At 34.5% G+C, this 18,418-nt stretch overlaps 2 protein-coding genes across 4 annotated transcripts in view; one reads left to right on the top strand and one right to left on the bottom strand.

Annotated features, from left to right (window-relative positions):
* Positions 1-6,305, top strand: part of LOC144449031 (rasGAP-activating-like protein 1) — a 71,608-nt gene extending 65,303 nt beyond the window's left edge. For 2 of the 3 annotated variants that reach the window (XM_078139435.1, XM_078139438.1), the window contains 4 exons: positions 936-1,071; positions 4,782-4,902; positions 5,321-5,427; positions 5,983-6,305. In XM_078139435.1, coding sequence (XP_077995561.1) covers positions 936-1,071; positions 4,782-4,902; positions 5,321-5,427; positions 5,983-6,134 — 516 coding nt within the window. In that variant the 3' untranslated portion in view covers positions 6,135-6,305. The remainder of the gene's footprint in view (positions 1-935; positions 1,072-4,781; positions 4,903-5,320; positions 5,428-5,982) is intronic. The other variant, XM_078139437.1, reaches the window with a different exon arrangement.
* Positions 6,306-10,314: 4,009 nt separating this feature from the next.
* On the bottom strand, positions 10,315-18,377 carry LOC144448899 (pre-mRNA-processing factor 19-like). Its single transcript, XM_078139243.1, has 11 exons — positions 18,345-18,377; positions 17,640-17,789; positions 16,673-16,891; positions 16,273-16,430; positions 15,794-15,910; positions 15,108-15,183; positions 14,488-14,597; positions 13,762-13,987; positions 12,996-13,252; positions 12,437-12,542; positions 10,315-12,038 (listed from the first exon to the last, which is right to left on the bottom strand). Exons 1-11 carry the CDS (start codon positions 18,361-18,363, stop codon positions 11,941-11,943), a joined length of 1,536 nt encoding a protein of 511 aa, XP_077995369.1. The 5' UTR covers positions 18,364-18,377; the 3' UTR covers positions 10,315-11,940.
* Between the last annotated feature and the right edge of the window lie 41 nt (positions 18,378-18,418).

Raw genomic sequence — 18,418 nt, forward strand, 5'->3', positions numbered from 1 at the left:
TGTAAGCTTATAAAGTGTGTTAATACCAAAAAAACTATACCCTGTAGATGCAGGCTAAGGTGTAATAATATTGAAAACAACCACCCAGTTAATGTAAGCTTATAAAGTGTGTTAATACCAAAAAAACTATACCCTGTAGATGCAGGCTAAGGTGTAATAATATTGAAAACAACCACCCAGTGAATGTAAGCTTATAAAGTGTGTTAATACCAAAACACTATACCCTGTAGATGCAGGCTAAGGTGTAATAATATTTAAAATAACCACCCAGTGAATGTAAGCTTATAAAGTGTGTTAATACCAAAACACTATACCCTGTAGATGCAGGCTAAGGTGTAATAATATTGAAAACAACCACCCAGTGAATGTAAGCTTATAAAGTGTGTTAATACCAAAAACACTATACCCTGTAGATGCAGGCCAAGGTGTAATAATATTGAAAACAACCACCCAGTGAATGTAAGCTTATAAAGTGTGTTAATACCAAAAACACTATACCCTGTAGATGCAGGCCAAGGTGTAATAATATTGAAAACAACCACCCAGTGAATGTAAGCTTATAAAGTGTGTTAATACCAAAAACACTATACCCTGTAGATGCAGGCTAAGGTGTAATAATATTGAAAACAACCACCCAGTGAATGTAAGCTTATAAAGTGTGTTAATACCAAAAACACTATACCCTGTAGATGCAGGCCAAGGTGTAATAATATTGAAAACAACCACCCAGTGAATGTAAGCTTATAAAGTGTGTTAATACCAAAAACACTATACCCTGTAGATACAGGCTAAGGTGAAAGCTAGAAACTCTGGATGATACAATTATTGTTTAATCATGAAGAGAATAATTACGCTCTACTTTTACAACAAAGAAAAAGCCTGGTAATATTTTGACTTCGTTGATTAGATTTTTAAAACTGTCTTGTTATTTGCAGGATGTCAATGACATGCATCAGTGGTTGTCTGCTATCAGAAAGACCTGTGTGTCAAACACACATATGTTGGATACTTTTCACCCTGGGGCTTACAGAGGAAGCAGATGGACTTGCTGTTTACAGACTGCTAAATCAGGTAAGTTAGGATCAAAATGGTTAAACAAAGAACAATAAATGGCACTCACATGGTAACCTCTTGCCCTTCCTTCCCATTGGTACAGTCCTCATAGGTGCCATGGGAATACCCCCTTAGCTGCCATGGGAATACTGTCCATCTGTGCATGCTTTTCCATTTGACCTAATAGTTTCTTGTAATATTTCTTAGCACAGGTATATATGATGAAAACAACCAAGTTAATAATTCTCTTATGAATGAAAGTAGATTTTATGAAATTGAATTAAACACATAAATTATCAATATCAAATAAGTCTGAATTACATGGACTGTCTTCTTGAGTAAAGATTCAGTCATTTTTTATAAAAAGATGATTTGATATGTTGAGAATTGTTAGAACATATAAGTTGTAATAAATCCTAATATTGTCATTAATTACTCTACTGTTCATCTTGTCCGCATTATTCAAACAATGTCTGTTTTTGGACTTCCAAGACACTTGAACACTGAACTTATGAGGCTTCTTGGGAAACAAGTGTTTAACTATCCAGTATAAATAAAGATTATTATAATTATTATGAATTCAAGTGAACAGGATAGTTGTATCACTATCAAAGTGTATATCTGTAAATTTATTTGCTTAGCTTCACTTGGAACAAAATAATATATGTTTTGCCTAAAAGTGTTGTGTTATGTCCATTAAATCTACACAGAGCTGTACTGTAATTAGTTAATGCATTTTAATGATAGAGCTGTACTTAATTAATGCATTAATTAGTTTAATGATAGAGCTGTACTTAATTAATGCATTAATTAATTAATGCATTTTAATGATAGGTTGTTGACTGCTTAGTATACTGAGTTCATTATTGTATCTCAATCTCAGTCAATTGCAGTGTATTTGATATTTCTGTTTCATGTTTCTTCCACTGTTTTGCCAGTGTCACATACTATATTCCTACTGTAACATTTCTTTCCATTTTGGCTGTGTAGACTTTACGCACCTTGAAAAGTTGGAACAGATTCTGCCGTTCTTGAACAATTTCTATGAGTTTATGACTTCTTTCCATACATTTGTGTTTTCTGTGTTCAAACTCTATTCAACAATTAGATTGCTTCTTTATGGGAATTTATATAATCTTGAACAAATAAAAGTCTATATCTGGTCCAGTAAAAGTGAAATGTGAACTGAACTATTGTTTAATACTTGACAGTATATATCATGTACTATCCACACCCTATCTATAATTGGGGCAAACATTTCAATCTCCTGTGAGTGATGCCCTAAGGGGATGAGATTGAGAATCACTTTAGTCATTCCACAAGGGGAAATTAAAACAATTGCATTAGATTTATTCTGTGAATTCATGCATATAAGTGCACAGCCATTCATCTACTATGATTTACTCACTGACAGATTTTATCGAACTTGGCACAAAAATGGCACATCATGGGTGTCGGATGCACAATCCATGCATCAGTGCACAGCTGTTGATCTGTTAATCATTCACTGACAGATTTGAACAAACTTGGCACAAAAGTGATACACCATAAGTGTTGGATCCACAATTCATGCACAGAGCAATCATTCATCTGCTATTCACTCAATGACACATTTAGCACAAAGAAGACACAAAATCAACTTACCAACATTTCCACACTAATAATCCAAGAAATTACACACACATCTGTAATTTTGGTTACAGATTACAGCTAGTTGAAGTGGTATATTTTATTTTCCGATTTTTGTTTCATTATGAGATTTTCTATATCATTTATTTGAATCATGTTTACAAACTATCATAGTGCTCTCCAATTATTTAGGTATGATTCTAAAATTTGAAAAATGTGGCAGCCACATTCTCAATTATCAAACATTTTAGTGCAAACTCGGTCCCCTTTATGATGGTGTGTGTAAATTTTAGTGATTTTAGTCTTTAGCAAATTTAATGTGTATCATGTATGACATTATAAATGTTGTATGTAACACTTATTTAAGCTGAAAATAAGGTCTTAGAATACAGACTGCAGTCAATGAATTTCACTGTAAATCAAACTTTCTCAATTCTCCTCAAACTTTGCTGTATGAGACCTTATTCCTTCCTCTTTAGAAATAATAAAAGAAATTTGGGGTTTCACAGTCTTGTTTTCAAGGAAATTGTCACTCTTTTATTATCTCATAGTAACACCATATTCCGTAGCCATATTGGATTCTATGTGGCCATATTAGATTCTAAAATGACTAAATTTTGGTATCATTTTGAACTCTATTTAAAAAATTTGTACAGTAGCCCCAGATTTTTAAAAATGATTTTAAGTGAGAAATATATGTTGGAGTTTTCTTGAACAAAGTAAGAGCAAAAGTTTCCAGAGTTTATTTCTGAGGAAAATTTCTGTATGTAATCGTACGAGTCATATCTTCTGTAATTTTTAGTAGCTTGTGTATGTATTTTAATTTTCTGTTAGTGCAGCTCCTAACATGTTTAGTGAGCCCCTGATACAAAAGGGATACAATAAATAAATAAATGAATAAATAAATGAATAAATAAATACCTACCTACCTACCTACCTACCTACCTACCTACCTACATACATACATACATACATACATACATACATACATACATACATACATACATATGGTCTTTATATACAGACTGTGGCACTTTAAATAGAAACTACTATGGTTGAACAATAGTCCCTTTTCTGGTTAGGAAGTGAGCAAAAAGTGGAAACAGATGTGAATCACAGTATTTCATTACATCTTGCCCTCAAGGCATACTATTAGAAGATTTGAAAGCTTAGCATTTAAAATGCTTGGCAACACAGAATGCATCTTGGCTATATTTTGTTCACAACCTGTACACACCCCTGCCACAGGCTACATGGTTTATTTACAGGCATCGCCTGTTTTTTCATTTAGCAGTGTACACCTAGTATTAAATTGACTGGCTCTTTAACACACTAAAATGAGATATGAGCTGAGGTCAGTTAACATACAGAGGAACTACAATAGTTTGAATTTAGCGAAATGTTTTCAAATTGATTCTATCAAATTTGTAATATTTTACAATTGTATGATTTGAAAGTCAGCAATATTAAAATAATAAATGTGTTAATATATCCAACTATAAAATCCTACCCTGAATTTTCAGACAAGAGTTTAGCTATCCAGCTTCAAACCACCTACTGGTAGTACCTATTTGTAGTGTTATTTCAGCCTATATTAGATACTGAGTAAAAGGAGCTCATTATTAGGGATGTGGGAAAACATGGAAGACATGACAGCAATTGAATATAAAGCATTTGCATCATCCAAATAGCCCAACTGTACTTTAACTTCTATGGCCCAATGTGATAGTTCCTATGGTGATCTTCAACAATGTATATATACACCTACAAGTACTAGTATGTTTGTTAGTCACTAAGGGGATACAAGCTTGACTAGCTTTGTTATTTCTTGATCCCTTTTGCCATGTATTCTGTATATGTATTTATTTTAAGATTAATTTTATCATTATATTGGTGAATAAACATTATTTATATTATTATTATGTTACCTGTCTCTTTCATCTTGTAATGCTATTGCCATTATCGGGCATTGTGTTTTTTAGTCATTCCAGGATTGTTAGTTCATTGGTAGCACTATAATGTGAAGGCTGAGCATTCTACCTATTAGTTGTGATATCATCTGTTATTATATTAATTGTATATGATTTTACTTTTGACAGTAAGAGGGTGTAGTAAGACACACTCAGCTTGTACACTGGGTGACTGGAGAGATCCATTGGATCCTGATGCAGAAACACAGACTATCTACTCACAACTACTACTAGGAACAGATATGCTCAGGTACAACATTTTGACATTGTTGTTGGTGTCGCAATTTGTCTGAACTTTGTGTGTGTGTGTGTGTGTGTGTGTGTGTGCGTGTGTGTGCATGCGTGCGTGCATGCATGTGTGTGTGTGTGTGTTTTAATGACTAAGGTCAAAACACTAGGCCAACTGCCATAGCACTTGGGTGAGATGATATACTGGGTGTCTAGTTTTGGATTGGTGTAGGCTCAGTAGTAAAGTCAACTTTTTGGTAAAACAAACTTCAGGGATTGATTACTCTTAAACTTGATGACATCCTCTCTCTTAATTTATTCATTTTCAAGTTATTCATTTCAGAACCAGTAATCTTTTTTTTAAAATTATTTACACATTCTGTTAGATATCATTTTTTCAAGTACATGTATAATTAAACAGTATTATTTCTTGATTGTAGAACTAAATATCTGGAGTCATCTGACCTTGGTAATGCAGCTGCTGATGCCATGCATCAAACTGAACTTACTGTCAATGGAGACTCTAAGGATGCAGAAGATGATCAAAGTAAGTTGAACTTTAATTTAGGAAAATAAGGATTTCAAACTCTACGAGTCCTGTAATTTGTAAAAATGTTTTAAACAAAGTGACGTCCAAAACAGATAAATAGACATAGGTGTAGGTAAAGTGGTAAACGATTTTTTTTCATTATTATAACAATGTGTAATTATGAACTTTTATCAAACCCACTTATAATATTTTTGCTACTGATCTTGTGAATTGATACCATGTGTTCATGAGCAGAGAAAATATTGATTTCCTTTTACATTTTTTTTTTGGTGAATTTTTTGTGAATTGTTGTACAGAATGTAGTTTACTTGTGTGTATTAGGGGGAAATGATTATGTCTAGAGTGTCAAATAGCCACACAATATTCAGCATTCTAAAGTCTAAGGATGAAAGACATGAGAACATAATGAAAACAAAAGATTGGCTGAATCCACCACAGAGGGCAGTTTGGTACTGTCAAAGCTTGATATTGCTTTGAGAACAAATTGAAGCCTTTTGTCTCTGAAGCTTTAGGCTATTTGCTGAGTCGCTTTTATGCTTTATTTTTATCCAGCAGGTCTAAAGAAAAGCCAGTCTTTCCATGATTCCAGAATGGCAGCCGCTGCAACATTATTAGATGTCATAGGTGATATGGCAAGAGCTCATCGGGCGTTTGAAATCCGTGAAAAAGAACACGAAAAAGAATCATTCGGAGAAAGCTCATAATATATCAATAAAATGATTGACACCATTGTGGCTGGTTTTTTTTCTTAATTTAAAACTCAAATTCTGCAACAACAAAAACAAGATTACAAACTTTATCACATATCTATCTATATTACATATTATTTGAATAATTTGTTGTACAGCTAAATAATTAGATTTGAATGTAGTGAAGTGCCATGCAGTTTTTTTGCTTCAATTTTAGACAAAGTTTTTAAGGTGAAGATATGATGGTGTTACTTTTTACAAATATTTGCTATTTTTGTTTTATATTACTGACATCATATAACATCACTCATTATCTGTTACTGGTACATATCATTTTTATATGGTGTACTTGTCATATTCTCTAATTATTCCTGACTTTACAGTCAAGCAATAAATCAAGCATTTTTTTGCTCAAATTTGCTCTTTCAGACTTTGTACTGAAAAAAATCTTCTCCATTTTCCTGTGCCTTATTGAAATTCTTATATTGGTAGAATGTTTTTATTCCACTTAATAATGCTATGTTTTTATTCTATTTTGTTAGCATTCTAATATTTGTAGCTTTCAAAATTTGAAATCCAAAACAGCTGTAATTTTTGACAATTTTTTGAATGTATCTCTCTTCTTCATAGCATATTGTTTGATAGTTGAATGGTAATTGGCTAGCAAGTAATCTACAGGTTTGTTGTTGAAGCCTCAACCAAAAAGTTGTCGGGCAAGTTTTGATCCACCACTGTGCCCAAGTTATTAAACTCATTTGTATAAATGGAGACTGGTCTTGTAAGACAGACAAGTTAACTCATTTGTATAAATGGAGACTAGTCTTGTAGGACAGACAAGTTAACTCATTTGTATAAATGGAGACTAGTCTTGTAGGACAGACAAGTTAACTCATTTGTATAAATGGAGACTAGTCTTGTAGGACAGACAAGTTAACTCATTTGTATAAATGGAGACTAGTCTTGTAGGACAGACAAGTTAACTCATTTGTATAAATGGAGACTAGTCTTGTAGGACAGACAAGTTAACTCATTTGTATAAATGGAGACTAGTCTTGTAGGACAGACAAGTTAACTCATTTGTATAAATGGAGACTAGTCTTGTAGGACAGACAAGTTAACTCATTTGTATAAATGGAGACTAGTCTTGTAGGACAGACAAGTTAACTCATTTGTATAAATGGAGACTAGTCTTGTAGTTATATGAAGGATTTAATACTGTACATGCTTAAAAAGGCTGCAAAAATCATATGCTAGACAGAAAGGAGGATGTGTTATATAAATATATGTTGTGTCAATCGTCACCAGTATTAATTGTACAATTACACCTAGAGATTTGTCATTCTCGCAAACCAGAGTTATTATTTCTACCACTATATTTTGAAATAAAACTCTGGCATCTTATGTCTGTCAAAGCCGTACCTCACGTACACGTTACTAGCCTCATTTAAATCTACTAGGATAACCAATATTTGACGGGGTTAAAGAGTATAAAGTAAGAACGGGGAAAGATTTGTTGAACATTTACATTAAGGGCTGACAAACGGGTAATGTACATAGTATTAATACTGGTACGGGTGCGGTGATGAATGCAGTCGTCCCGGCATTCATAACTCGTGTGCCTGAAGACACTGTGCTAAAAGGTCGTACTTAATTAGCATTCAGCCTAGGTTCAGTTCCTTGCAAAATCAAGAGTATGGTAAACAACACTTCAATAACAAGTTGTGAATGGAATTAAGATTATCTCGAGTGAACTTGCTTGAATCAGCCAATCTTGGCTTGTTGTAACCATGGCCCTATTGAGATAATCCACGTTGTAGCCTACTTCGGTACTTGCTACAAACTCACGATTGTATCGGACACCCGGTCTCATGGTACAACAAATCCATGCTCTCACAAACCCTGCTTGACACTTCGAGGCAAGATTTATAGATCATTATTTTATGTTCATACATGTATCAATGCAATCTTGTTTGTAGGATGGCAAAAATAAAATTTCAGCAACAAGAACCCAACTTGGCCAAGTCAGTTTTCAGTGTACGTACTAGGCACTTGCCAAGGCATTAGCAGTATATCCCGTGGTATGCAAGGGGCAATCTGATTGGTTGTAGTGTTTACGTACAAAACGAATAAATTAGCTATGCCATATACATGTATACAGATATAGTATATGAATGCATCCACGGCCAGTGGGAGGCTCGTTAAGAACGTTGCCGTAAAACAGGCTGTGGTTTGCAACGATGGAGATTTGTTTGCTCAATTTGCTCCTGCTTTTCAACATTAGGGCACCAAGGTGTTGCTCAGTGGCAACCATTCAACAAATTTCCAAATTTATGTGGAAGAATAAAGATTATTAAGCTAAAATGTGTGAAATTTGGTCAGTTTTCAATGTGGTGTTTTTGCTAAGGTTTTGGAACCTTGGTGAAAGAGTGGAGGGGAGAGATATTTTACTACTTGCATTTATCTGTATTGCCATATGATACCCTTCGCTATTGTTTGATATTTTGGGAAACTCAAGTAGAATTACTGTACTCAATACATTGCTCTTAACAATAACATTCAGCAATACAAGTTCTGAATTTTTGCCATTTTCACAAATCTGAAATTTTGCTACATTCTGACAATCAAAATAAAAGCATCCACCATCTAAACTGAAATGAATGAAATTTAGTATTTAACAAATTTTTGTTTTAAACTTCAAAAGGGGCACAGTCTATAACTTTATGATTAGTGCTGATTATTTAGGTTTTACATAGTATTGAGATATCGATTTTCAAAACTAAAACAGTCTAAGTGATTGGCGTTCCATATAAGGTCATGTCATCATGTCCTCATACATAGCTGTATGGGATGTACATGTAAGTGATTGGCATTCCATATAAGGTCATGTCATCATACATAGCTGTATGGGATGTACATGTAAGTGATTGGCATTCCATATAAGGTCATGTCCTCATACATAGCTGTATGGGATGTACATGTAAGTGATTGGTATTCCATATAAGGTCATGTCCTCATACATAGCTGTATGGGATGTACATGTAAGTGATTGGCGTTCCATATAAGGTCATGTCATCATGTCCTCATACACAGCTGTATAGGACGTGCATGTAAGTGATTGGCATTCCATATAAGGTCATGTCCTCATACATAGCTGTATGGGATGTACGTCAACGTGATAGGCGTTCCATATAAGGTCATGTCATCATGTCATCATACATAGCTGTATGGGATGTACATGTAAGTGATTGGCATTCCATATAAGGTCATGTCATCATACATAGCTGTATAGGATGTACATGTAAGTAATTGGCATTCCATATAAGGTCATGTCATCATACATAGCTGTATGGGATGTACATGTAAGTAATTGGCATTCCATATAAGGTCATGTCATCATACATAGCTGTATGGGATGTACATGTAAGTGATTGGCATTCCATATAAGGTCATGTCATCATACATAGCTGTATAGGATGTACATGTAAGTGATTGACATTCCAAATAAGGTCATGTCCTCATACATAGCTGTATGGGATGTACATGTAAGTAATTGGGATTCCATATAAGGTAATGTCCTCGTACACAGCTGTATGGGATGTACATACACGTATACACATCCTATATTAATCCTATAAAGTCACCTATCCTATTTTTAGGGTGTAATTATAGATTTTCTTGAAATGAAGGGGCTTATCAGGTTATTAAAATAAATTTGGCAATGCCAAAATAACACAAAAGTACTTGTCCATGTTTCTCTCAGTTAAGAGGAGAAATTATCATTTTGGGACATCTTCATGTCAAATCAAAAATTGTTTTCATATTTGTCTGTATATAAGACATTCAAGTATACAGTTTTTTTTTATCAATATCTTGTATGTACGGTATGTTTATTTTATCAATATCTTGTATGAACGGTATGTTTATTCTAAGACTTGCAATGCATATCATAACCTTTACTGTCAAAGTTGTTTGTATCTCTGCATGTGTTCTAATAAAACGGTTTTATTCTTACTTACACACCATTGCATTATCATTGCAATTATTACCGTGAATGAATGATTTGAGAATGATAGTTAAGTTTGTTATTGTACTCAGTACAAGTCCTCTTGTCACTCTTTCAAACAATGTTGACAATTATACAAGTGTTGTTTTCATTGAATTTATTTTTCTTTAAAAACAAACAAAAATGTAGTAATACAAAGTATACATTGATAATAATCTACCACTACCATCACCAAATACAGCGTCTACAATAATTTCACCTCTCACAATTACAATACTAGTAACTTTGAATTGTACTTAAACTTGGACTCGACACAATTTTTGTTTATCTTTAAATCAAGTAATCTGTGTTTTCTGGCAGTTACATTAGAAATTCCACTACCCTCAAATTGGTATAATGTGAAGCTTGTTGCAAGGGCCATTCTAATTGGTATAATGTGAAGCTTTTTGCAAGGGCCATTCCAATTGGTTAAAAAATAATGGAAAAATAACACCTTTTGCCTGTACTGTTACGCTTACATTAAGAACATATAACTGATAATGCTCTCAATCACATGGACCCTTCCAAGAGCTTCACATTGCCCCTAATCAGGTGTTTGTAAAAATATACAGAATATGTAAAACACTGACTTTGGATTTAGTTATTCTGATAAATCAAAACATTCACAACATTGCAGAATAGGTTATTGATGAGAAAATACAATATACTGGGCAGTTGACAAACAATATTTCTCTCTTTTTTTATATGTATATATAAATCCCTTACTCTAGTAACATAGTTGGTGTCTATGTAGTACTAATATAATACTAGTTTTGACAAAAATACAAGAATTTCATAAAAGTTTGTCAACAAAGTAGAACCAATATTCAACCATGTCAGTGTGTATACAGTCTATCATTCTAATCTAAGTTGAGATGAGACTTGCCAAATTTACAGATGATGACTATGAATCAGGTATGTTCAGATTTAATATCAATATTATACTTTCAATGATGTCAGATGAAAATGGAGATAGGGTTCATGTACTGAGTGCCATTTTTATTTTCCCTAAGTTTCCAGGTACATGTACTTCAACAGGCAAAGGAAATTTTCAACATTTTTAGATTGATGCCATTTTTCATGTTTAAAGTATTTATTTGCATTTGGAAATTACATTACTGCAGGATGAAGGACTTTCTAGAAGTGTATGAACTCTCTAAAACTTTGCATAAAATCCAACAATTTTTTTCTGTAGAAATGTTGAAGGGATAGCAATGACACTGAAATACATGTACACATAGTTGAATCCCTAGTTTGGTCGATAAAATCAATATTACTTGATACCCTAGTTTGATGAATAAAATCAATGCATTTACTAAATGTAAGTACACGGAGTACGGGGTATCTATACCATATGAGGAATATGTTGCTTCAAGGTAGTCTACACACATCTAGACTCAAAAACATGGTTTTCAACTATGAATTCATTTTCTGGGATGGACTTGAATAACATTTGACCCTAGTTGCTACCAAGATGCCAAACACAGATTGTACCCTATAAGTGTGGTTACTTGTATACTCACAATGCATTATTTCATGGGAAGTGCTTTGAGCCACGTAATGGACAGACTTTTGCATTATGGGAAAATAGCTAATGGTGTTTAGATTTTACACAAGCTGATCACTAGTTGAGAGGTCATGTCTGTTGGATACAAGAAATTTATATATTCTGCAGTTTTCCGTTATATTCTGAACAGCATTGTTAGGTCATGAAGTCTGACTGACATGCTAATTCATCATGTTGTGATGATCTGACCTGAAGTGACCTCTGACATCACTTTACAAACCGTAGAACTTGAGACTACGATCCATGCCAGTTGAAGCAATGAATGATGAATGGCGGCCAAATCGTACACCAGTAGCCATCTCAGAATGATCTAAAAAAGGGGGAAAAATAGAAAGTTTTTTTTTAATGAAAGGAAACAAAATGTAAGGAAAGTTTTTCATTCCAGGAATAAATCATGACAGCTTAGATATTTTAAAACATAACAAATGTTCAATGGTGTGACAGTCTTGGCAAATTGTTTACATAAAAATATTGAAATCTCCCACTAGACAATATATTAGTTCCAACTTACTATATTGCAATGGACACAACACATGTTAAAACATATGGATACACCAAACAACATGGCTTTTGCCTACTAAGCATGTACATATCAGCCTACCCCAGATACAGCCTGTGAGGGCGCACTGCCATCTGAATATCTCAACCTCAACATCAAAAGTATTAATGTTGAGATACAAGATGCCATGAAAATTGTGAGTTACCTACCTTTGAACACAGCTAGAGTGTCCCACTGTTTACACAGATATACACGTACATCGGTACCAGCTACAGCCAAGTATGTACCACTCTGATCAAAGCACAGGGATTTCACCTAGAACAAAATAAATAAGACCACTTACTGTATTACAAATAATGTCATAACTAATCCATGCTATTAAGAGTTATACTTTCCTTAACATGCTGACACTCAAATTTACATGAAAACACAGGGTCTTTTTATCTAGCAAGTTCATTGACACTCAAATTTACATGGCAACACAGGGTCATTTTATCTAACTTGTGTTCCTTCTGTCAAGAGTTACTAATTTAATTATTGCTGTAGATTTCTTTCAGTTTGTTTCTTCTATGATCCTTCTATATTTTCCCACTGGCATTGCCACGTTATTTGTTTGGAATCACAAATTATCATAATATAACTGCAATTTCATCGGCTAATTCTAAGAAAAGACTTGCTTGGTAGAATTACATTGCCTAATTTCATACAAACACATGAAATTATTACCTAGACCCAATCTTTGAAAGCTTTATGAAAACTGTGACTCACCTCATATCTATCATCCAATGTGATTGTCTTGAAGTTCTTCAGTTTACGCAAATCCCATAGTTTGACCACTGAGTCATCAGCAGATGTGGCAAGGTAGTAACCATTCTCAGAGAAAGAGATAGCTGAAATTGGTCCGGAATGTCCAGGGAAGTTTGCCACATTGGCTCTCTCCTTCAAATCCCATATTTTGATCATACTGTCTCCAGTACCAGTACCAAAGATAAGACCATCAGGATGGAACTGTGCACATGTCAGTGCTGGTACAAACACAAAAAATATGATATCATATCAATACAAGTTTGTTAGTACTATGTGCAATAACAGCTTTTTATAAACAGTGCCCTCTAGTGGTAGAGTGAAGTAATGAATTCTACGCCTGATGACCCCCTGGTGCAGGTTCGATATTATAAAGTTTTTAACTTCATGAGTAATGAGGATACACATATAGTCACTTAATTAAGTTTTACAGACATTTTCATGGAGTATTATTTGGGTCATATCATGTCGTTTCTAGGAGTATATCTTATCGAAAAGATTGCCATTAGACTAAGACTTCTGGTTTGCTTCTACTTCTGTACTGTGTACACATCCAACAATGGAGTATCATCACACCAGCATAAAACTGAAAATTTATTTGTACGCAATTTGGAATTTCAATAATTCATGGCTTCTCGACCTAACTTTCCATTTCCTGGATACTGCCATTTATAAATGACAACACACTCAATAGCTGGAATATCACGTTATCTGTTAGAACACTACTTACCATGTCCAACTGAATCATCAGACACTCTAGTGAGAACACGGCCAGTTCTGATATCAGAGAATGCCCAGTGTTGATCATCAGAACAACTCAGTAAGTAATCACCAGTGGCATGTAAACTGATACCAGTGATAGCGCCCTCATGAGCCCGGATGACTTGACTACAAGAACCATTGGCAACCATCCAGACACGAATAGTTGTATCAGGTGATGATGTGACCACAATGTCCTGTCATTTCAATAAAACATAGAATATCCAAGATTGAACCACACATATTTTACAGTTGAAACAGGAAGTATTCATCAGAACACCTGGTAACATATACATTTGTAACCAATCATTTTGCAAATTGAGGTTTGTTTGTTTTTACAATTAGAATAATGTTTGTTTATACTCAACAAGTTACTTTTTTCATGTCTATGTTTCAGCACTGTTCACTAGATGGTGGTGTAGTGCAAATTGTCCCAGACATGACAAGAGTCAAATCCCCCTCCACTCCCATCACCCCACCACATCAATATTCAGCATTTTTATGCTGAATACAGACTAAGACACTAATGTATTATCTCCATGTTGAAATCATGATAATTTAGGGTCAGCTTTTCAGTAAATCATAACCAATTAATCAAAGACATGGCAAAAAGTAAGTTGATCTAGCTTAGTAAACTAAGACCACTGCATTGTTACAGCAACCTGAGAAGGCGATGAAAAGAGACTGGTTTCCCTACCTCATCAGGATGGTAGATAACATTGTTGACTTTCTTGGTGTGGCCTTTCATTATAGAAACCACTTGTTCTGTGTCTTTATTAAATACCACGGCAGTCTTGTCAGCCCCACCTTAGAGTAATGAAGTAAAAATAATGCAATAAGTGGTCTGTGTAACACAAATGAATATACTCTATTAGATTTGTTAACTGTATATATTAAATTGGTAAAGTATAAAAACTGTTCTATATGATATATACTCACACCATATCTGTCAGTAACGAATGCTTGAATGTTCACAGATATTGTTGTGTACTCTGATTCAATAGTTTCCACTTAGTATTTATAATATCACATACCGATAGTGATCCCCTATATATATGTAACTCTCAGTAAACAGGTTCATAAGGTTGGAACTTCAATAATATAGTTGTGTTCTTTGACACACGCACACACGCACACACACACACACACACACACACACACACAACCAAGTTACTTTTGTTCATGTCTACGATTCAGCAATGTGGTTGTTGCCTTCCCCTATATAACTTGTTTGACAATACTTGACTTACTTTCACAGTCTTCATTCAAATAAAACTGAAATGATCATCAATAAATACACAGCATGTGTCAACTCACCTGTAAGTACTCTTGATGTATCTGATGCATGGAGATCAAGTGCCAAGATACCAGGTACACTGGCACTGTGTAAACCCTGTTTTTATAACAACAAACAAATATTTATTATAACTGTACAAGTACAACACTAAAACAAAAATGAAAACTAGATGGTCTTAACAAAATTCAACTCAAAGGGTTTCCAAAAGTTCTGACTAGTTTTCTCCCTGTTAACAAAGCATCATCAGATCAGTATAGTACAACACTATAATTGGAATAAATTCTGCTGACACTGTCACACACTATAATTAAATTACCATATATTAGACCAATCTACTCAGTTATCTTTCACAATGAATTCACAAAAATAGCTTTTTTTATCCAACTCCCCAATATTTATCATAAACCACAACCTTCTACACATACCCATCAAATACAAACACATGCAGTGATGCACTAACTATTCACACAAACAAACATAGCCACATACTTGTAATGATAATAATAGTGCCATGAATGACTATATAGGTAAATGTACCGTAAGGATCACATATACAGTGACCTCTTTGCATCAGCTCACCTGACATCCCCTTCAAACTTAGTTTTATCTACATTACAATGCTCTACTTTACAAGAGAGCTAGTTCACCAAGCTACAATTTCTTAGAAAGTGTCCAAAGGAAGGTACAATAACAACAAAGTACTCACAGGATGTGATGACTGTTGTTGATAATTCCTAATATCTTCACTACCAACCAATTCCTCCGGTACTCTCTTTCCACGCTTCTTACGTTCTGCTGTCAACAATTGAGCCTTGTCTTGTAACTGTAACAAATATTATCATATTAAATTCATGCTAATATTACAGTTAAAATAAAGATGGTAGTCTACAACTGAAAGCAGTAAAGCAGGAGGAAACCAAAGTACTTAGGGAAAAACTGTATTGTTTAGTAGGGTCAAAGTAAGCATCAACCTTCTTACATATGGATCTGGTTAATTCTCAACTCCAATGCTATGGTTATGATGTTGAGTATATCTGTAGATAGGTCAATATACTAACTAATGAACAATCAATGTACAAACTGCATAGTAATTTCTCATTTACGGTAGACTACCTGGTACTTTAAGTATGCAGCATATGGACTTTGTCTAAATGCTGCCCTCTATCGTATTAAAAAGATATTTACCTTCTGAATGACTTCCTCTGTCATTCCAACCTCTGACCCAGCTTCCATAGCCTCCATAGGTTCCATACCAGCAGCAATAGCAGTGGGTTGAATCATTGGTTGTGTAGGGGTGGTAGGTACAATACCAGGGGCAGCCTGTGGTTTCAATGTGGCCAAAGCTGAAGTATAGATATGAATAGTAATGCGTTTAGTATATAAGTTACCAATGCCATTCACATGAAAATGTTAAAATTGTTAAAAAATCCTAAGAACATTTATCTATACTTTCACTGATGAGATTAGAGGCGTTTGAAATTTTTTTCTTTTCTGCCAATATTGTTTGTTTTCACTGATATCACACTGACCCTGTACAAATATGACATTACTTTATGGTCTAGAAGTTAAGAACACAACCAGTTACCTTCTCTAGCAGCCATTACTTCCTTAGTAAGTCTAGCAATCACACGGCAGGCAGCATCATGCTGATAGAGGGCGTGTGATAATTCCTGTCTGGCTGTCTGTAGTTGTTGTCGTAAAGTAAAACTGTGTAACATACAGGCATCCCATTCATCCTGTAAGGCTTTCAGTATTGCTGGAATACTAGTTGCTGTAGGTGGGCGTGGCTTTACTAGAGGACTGGCTGTAAATAAACAGAATTAGGGATATATAAAATATATTTATTCAGGGTTGCTCAAATATAGGTGACAATCACTTCTCTTTCATCACAACAATTCAACACATCAATTTTGAAAGTATACAAATTGAAATACATCAAAGTATCCACTTAAAAGTGTTGCCAGAAAACGTACTGCCTATGTCATCAACCAAACTGTATAGTCACTAATTTGATGTACTACTGGTGTGGGATGATACAGGTATTATGCAAATAAAGCAGGCAAGGAATTCAAGGATGTGGCTGTGAAACAACTGGAATCAACAAGTGTATGTAATAAGGAAAGAACTAATTAAAGTCAACGGCAGGTGTTAGTGGTGGTGGTGGTGGTGGAGGAGGTGGTGATGATGATGGGCAGCAAGACTGTGTAGAATACATTACTTGTGATGGAATAAGCAATGTTTTGTCCTTATTTTGGAGGTTGTCCATGTACATGTAACTAGACCTAATAACAGTGCATGTGGCCAAGATTGACGTTCCAACAAGCATACATTTAAGATTTTGTTTTTTTCAGCAACTCAGTATTTGTCAAGGAATTTAAATCAGACATTTAGTATCTGACAGCAATTCTACATATTACCAGTACATGTACAAGGATGTCTCACCTACTGTTCTGATCAAATAGGTACAAACTTCATTGATCTGCAAAATTATCTGGCATGTCTATTTTCACTCTGTGACCAAGCTGTATACCACTAATGCAGTATATGCCTACCTTTTATTTCTACCAACTGTTCCTCTGACAGTTCTTGGCCACTGATAGGGTCAGTACCATTTTCTGTTACATACTTCTCTATCAGTCGTTTTTCAAAGACATGACCAGACACAGGAGACACCACAGGATGCTCTGGAACCTCATTAGAGACTGTGAAAGGATAAGACAAGTTATATTATATTTTTTCTTGGACTGTTGCAGTGTAGCCATTCAACTTACATCATTACATCAGTAGATACATGATATACAACTTGACAACAAATACTTAAAACAGTTATGTCGATAATTGATTTGGGTACAAAGTCCGAAGTTCGTGAATTACCATGGTGGCCATACACATAATAAAAACACAATGTCGTTCGCAGAACATAATTAGTCCTGACGAAGATCGTTACTCTTTTTGGTCTTTACTTGCATATCTAAAATATATAAAATTGCCAAAAAGTGTTGGTGATTATCATCATCCACTTTTTAAAAGGCATAGGCATCAGATCTGATGAGTACAAAGAAGCGGGTTTTACAAATGTTAGAATCGAATCCATGGCCGGTGTCAGTTGTTCTATTTGTGCTCTAGCAACAGGTCCATTGATGTTTAAACATAACAACATCAGACATGTGTAAGATGAGATAAACATAATACATCTAAATATGGTCAAAAGGGCAAACTTTGAGACGAAAACAGTTCAAAAATACTTGCACACTTACTTGCACAGGTGAGCGCCATGTTGGATCAGCGTGTTATTACCAAGCATCATGGGAAATCAATTTTACTGTTGTAC

The sequence above is a fragment of the Glandiceps talaboti genome, chromosome 18 (genome assembly GCF_964340395.1).
Source record: "Glandiceps talaboti chromosome 18, keGlaTala1.1, whole genome shotgun sequence".
NCBI lineage: Eukaryota > Metazoa > Hemichordata > Enteropneusta > Spengelidae > Glandiceps > Glandiceps talaboti.

Coding starts and splice junctions, on each gene's coding strand:
- LOC144448899 (XM_078139243.1), bottom strand. Junction 16,892..17,639: donor ACAGTTGGTAGAAATAAAAG/GTAGGCATATAC, acceptor GTTTATTTACAG/CCAGTCCTCTAGTAAAGCCA. Junction 12,039..12,436: donor CACTCTAGCTGTGTTCAAAG/GTAGGTAACTCA, acceptor CCCCTTTTTTAG/ATCATTCTGAGATGGCTACT.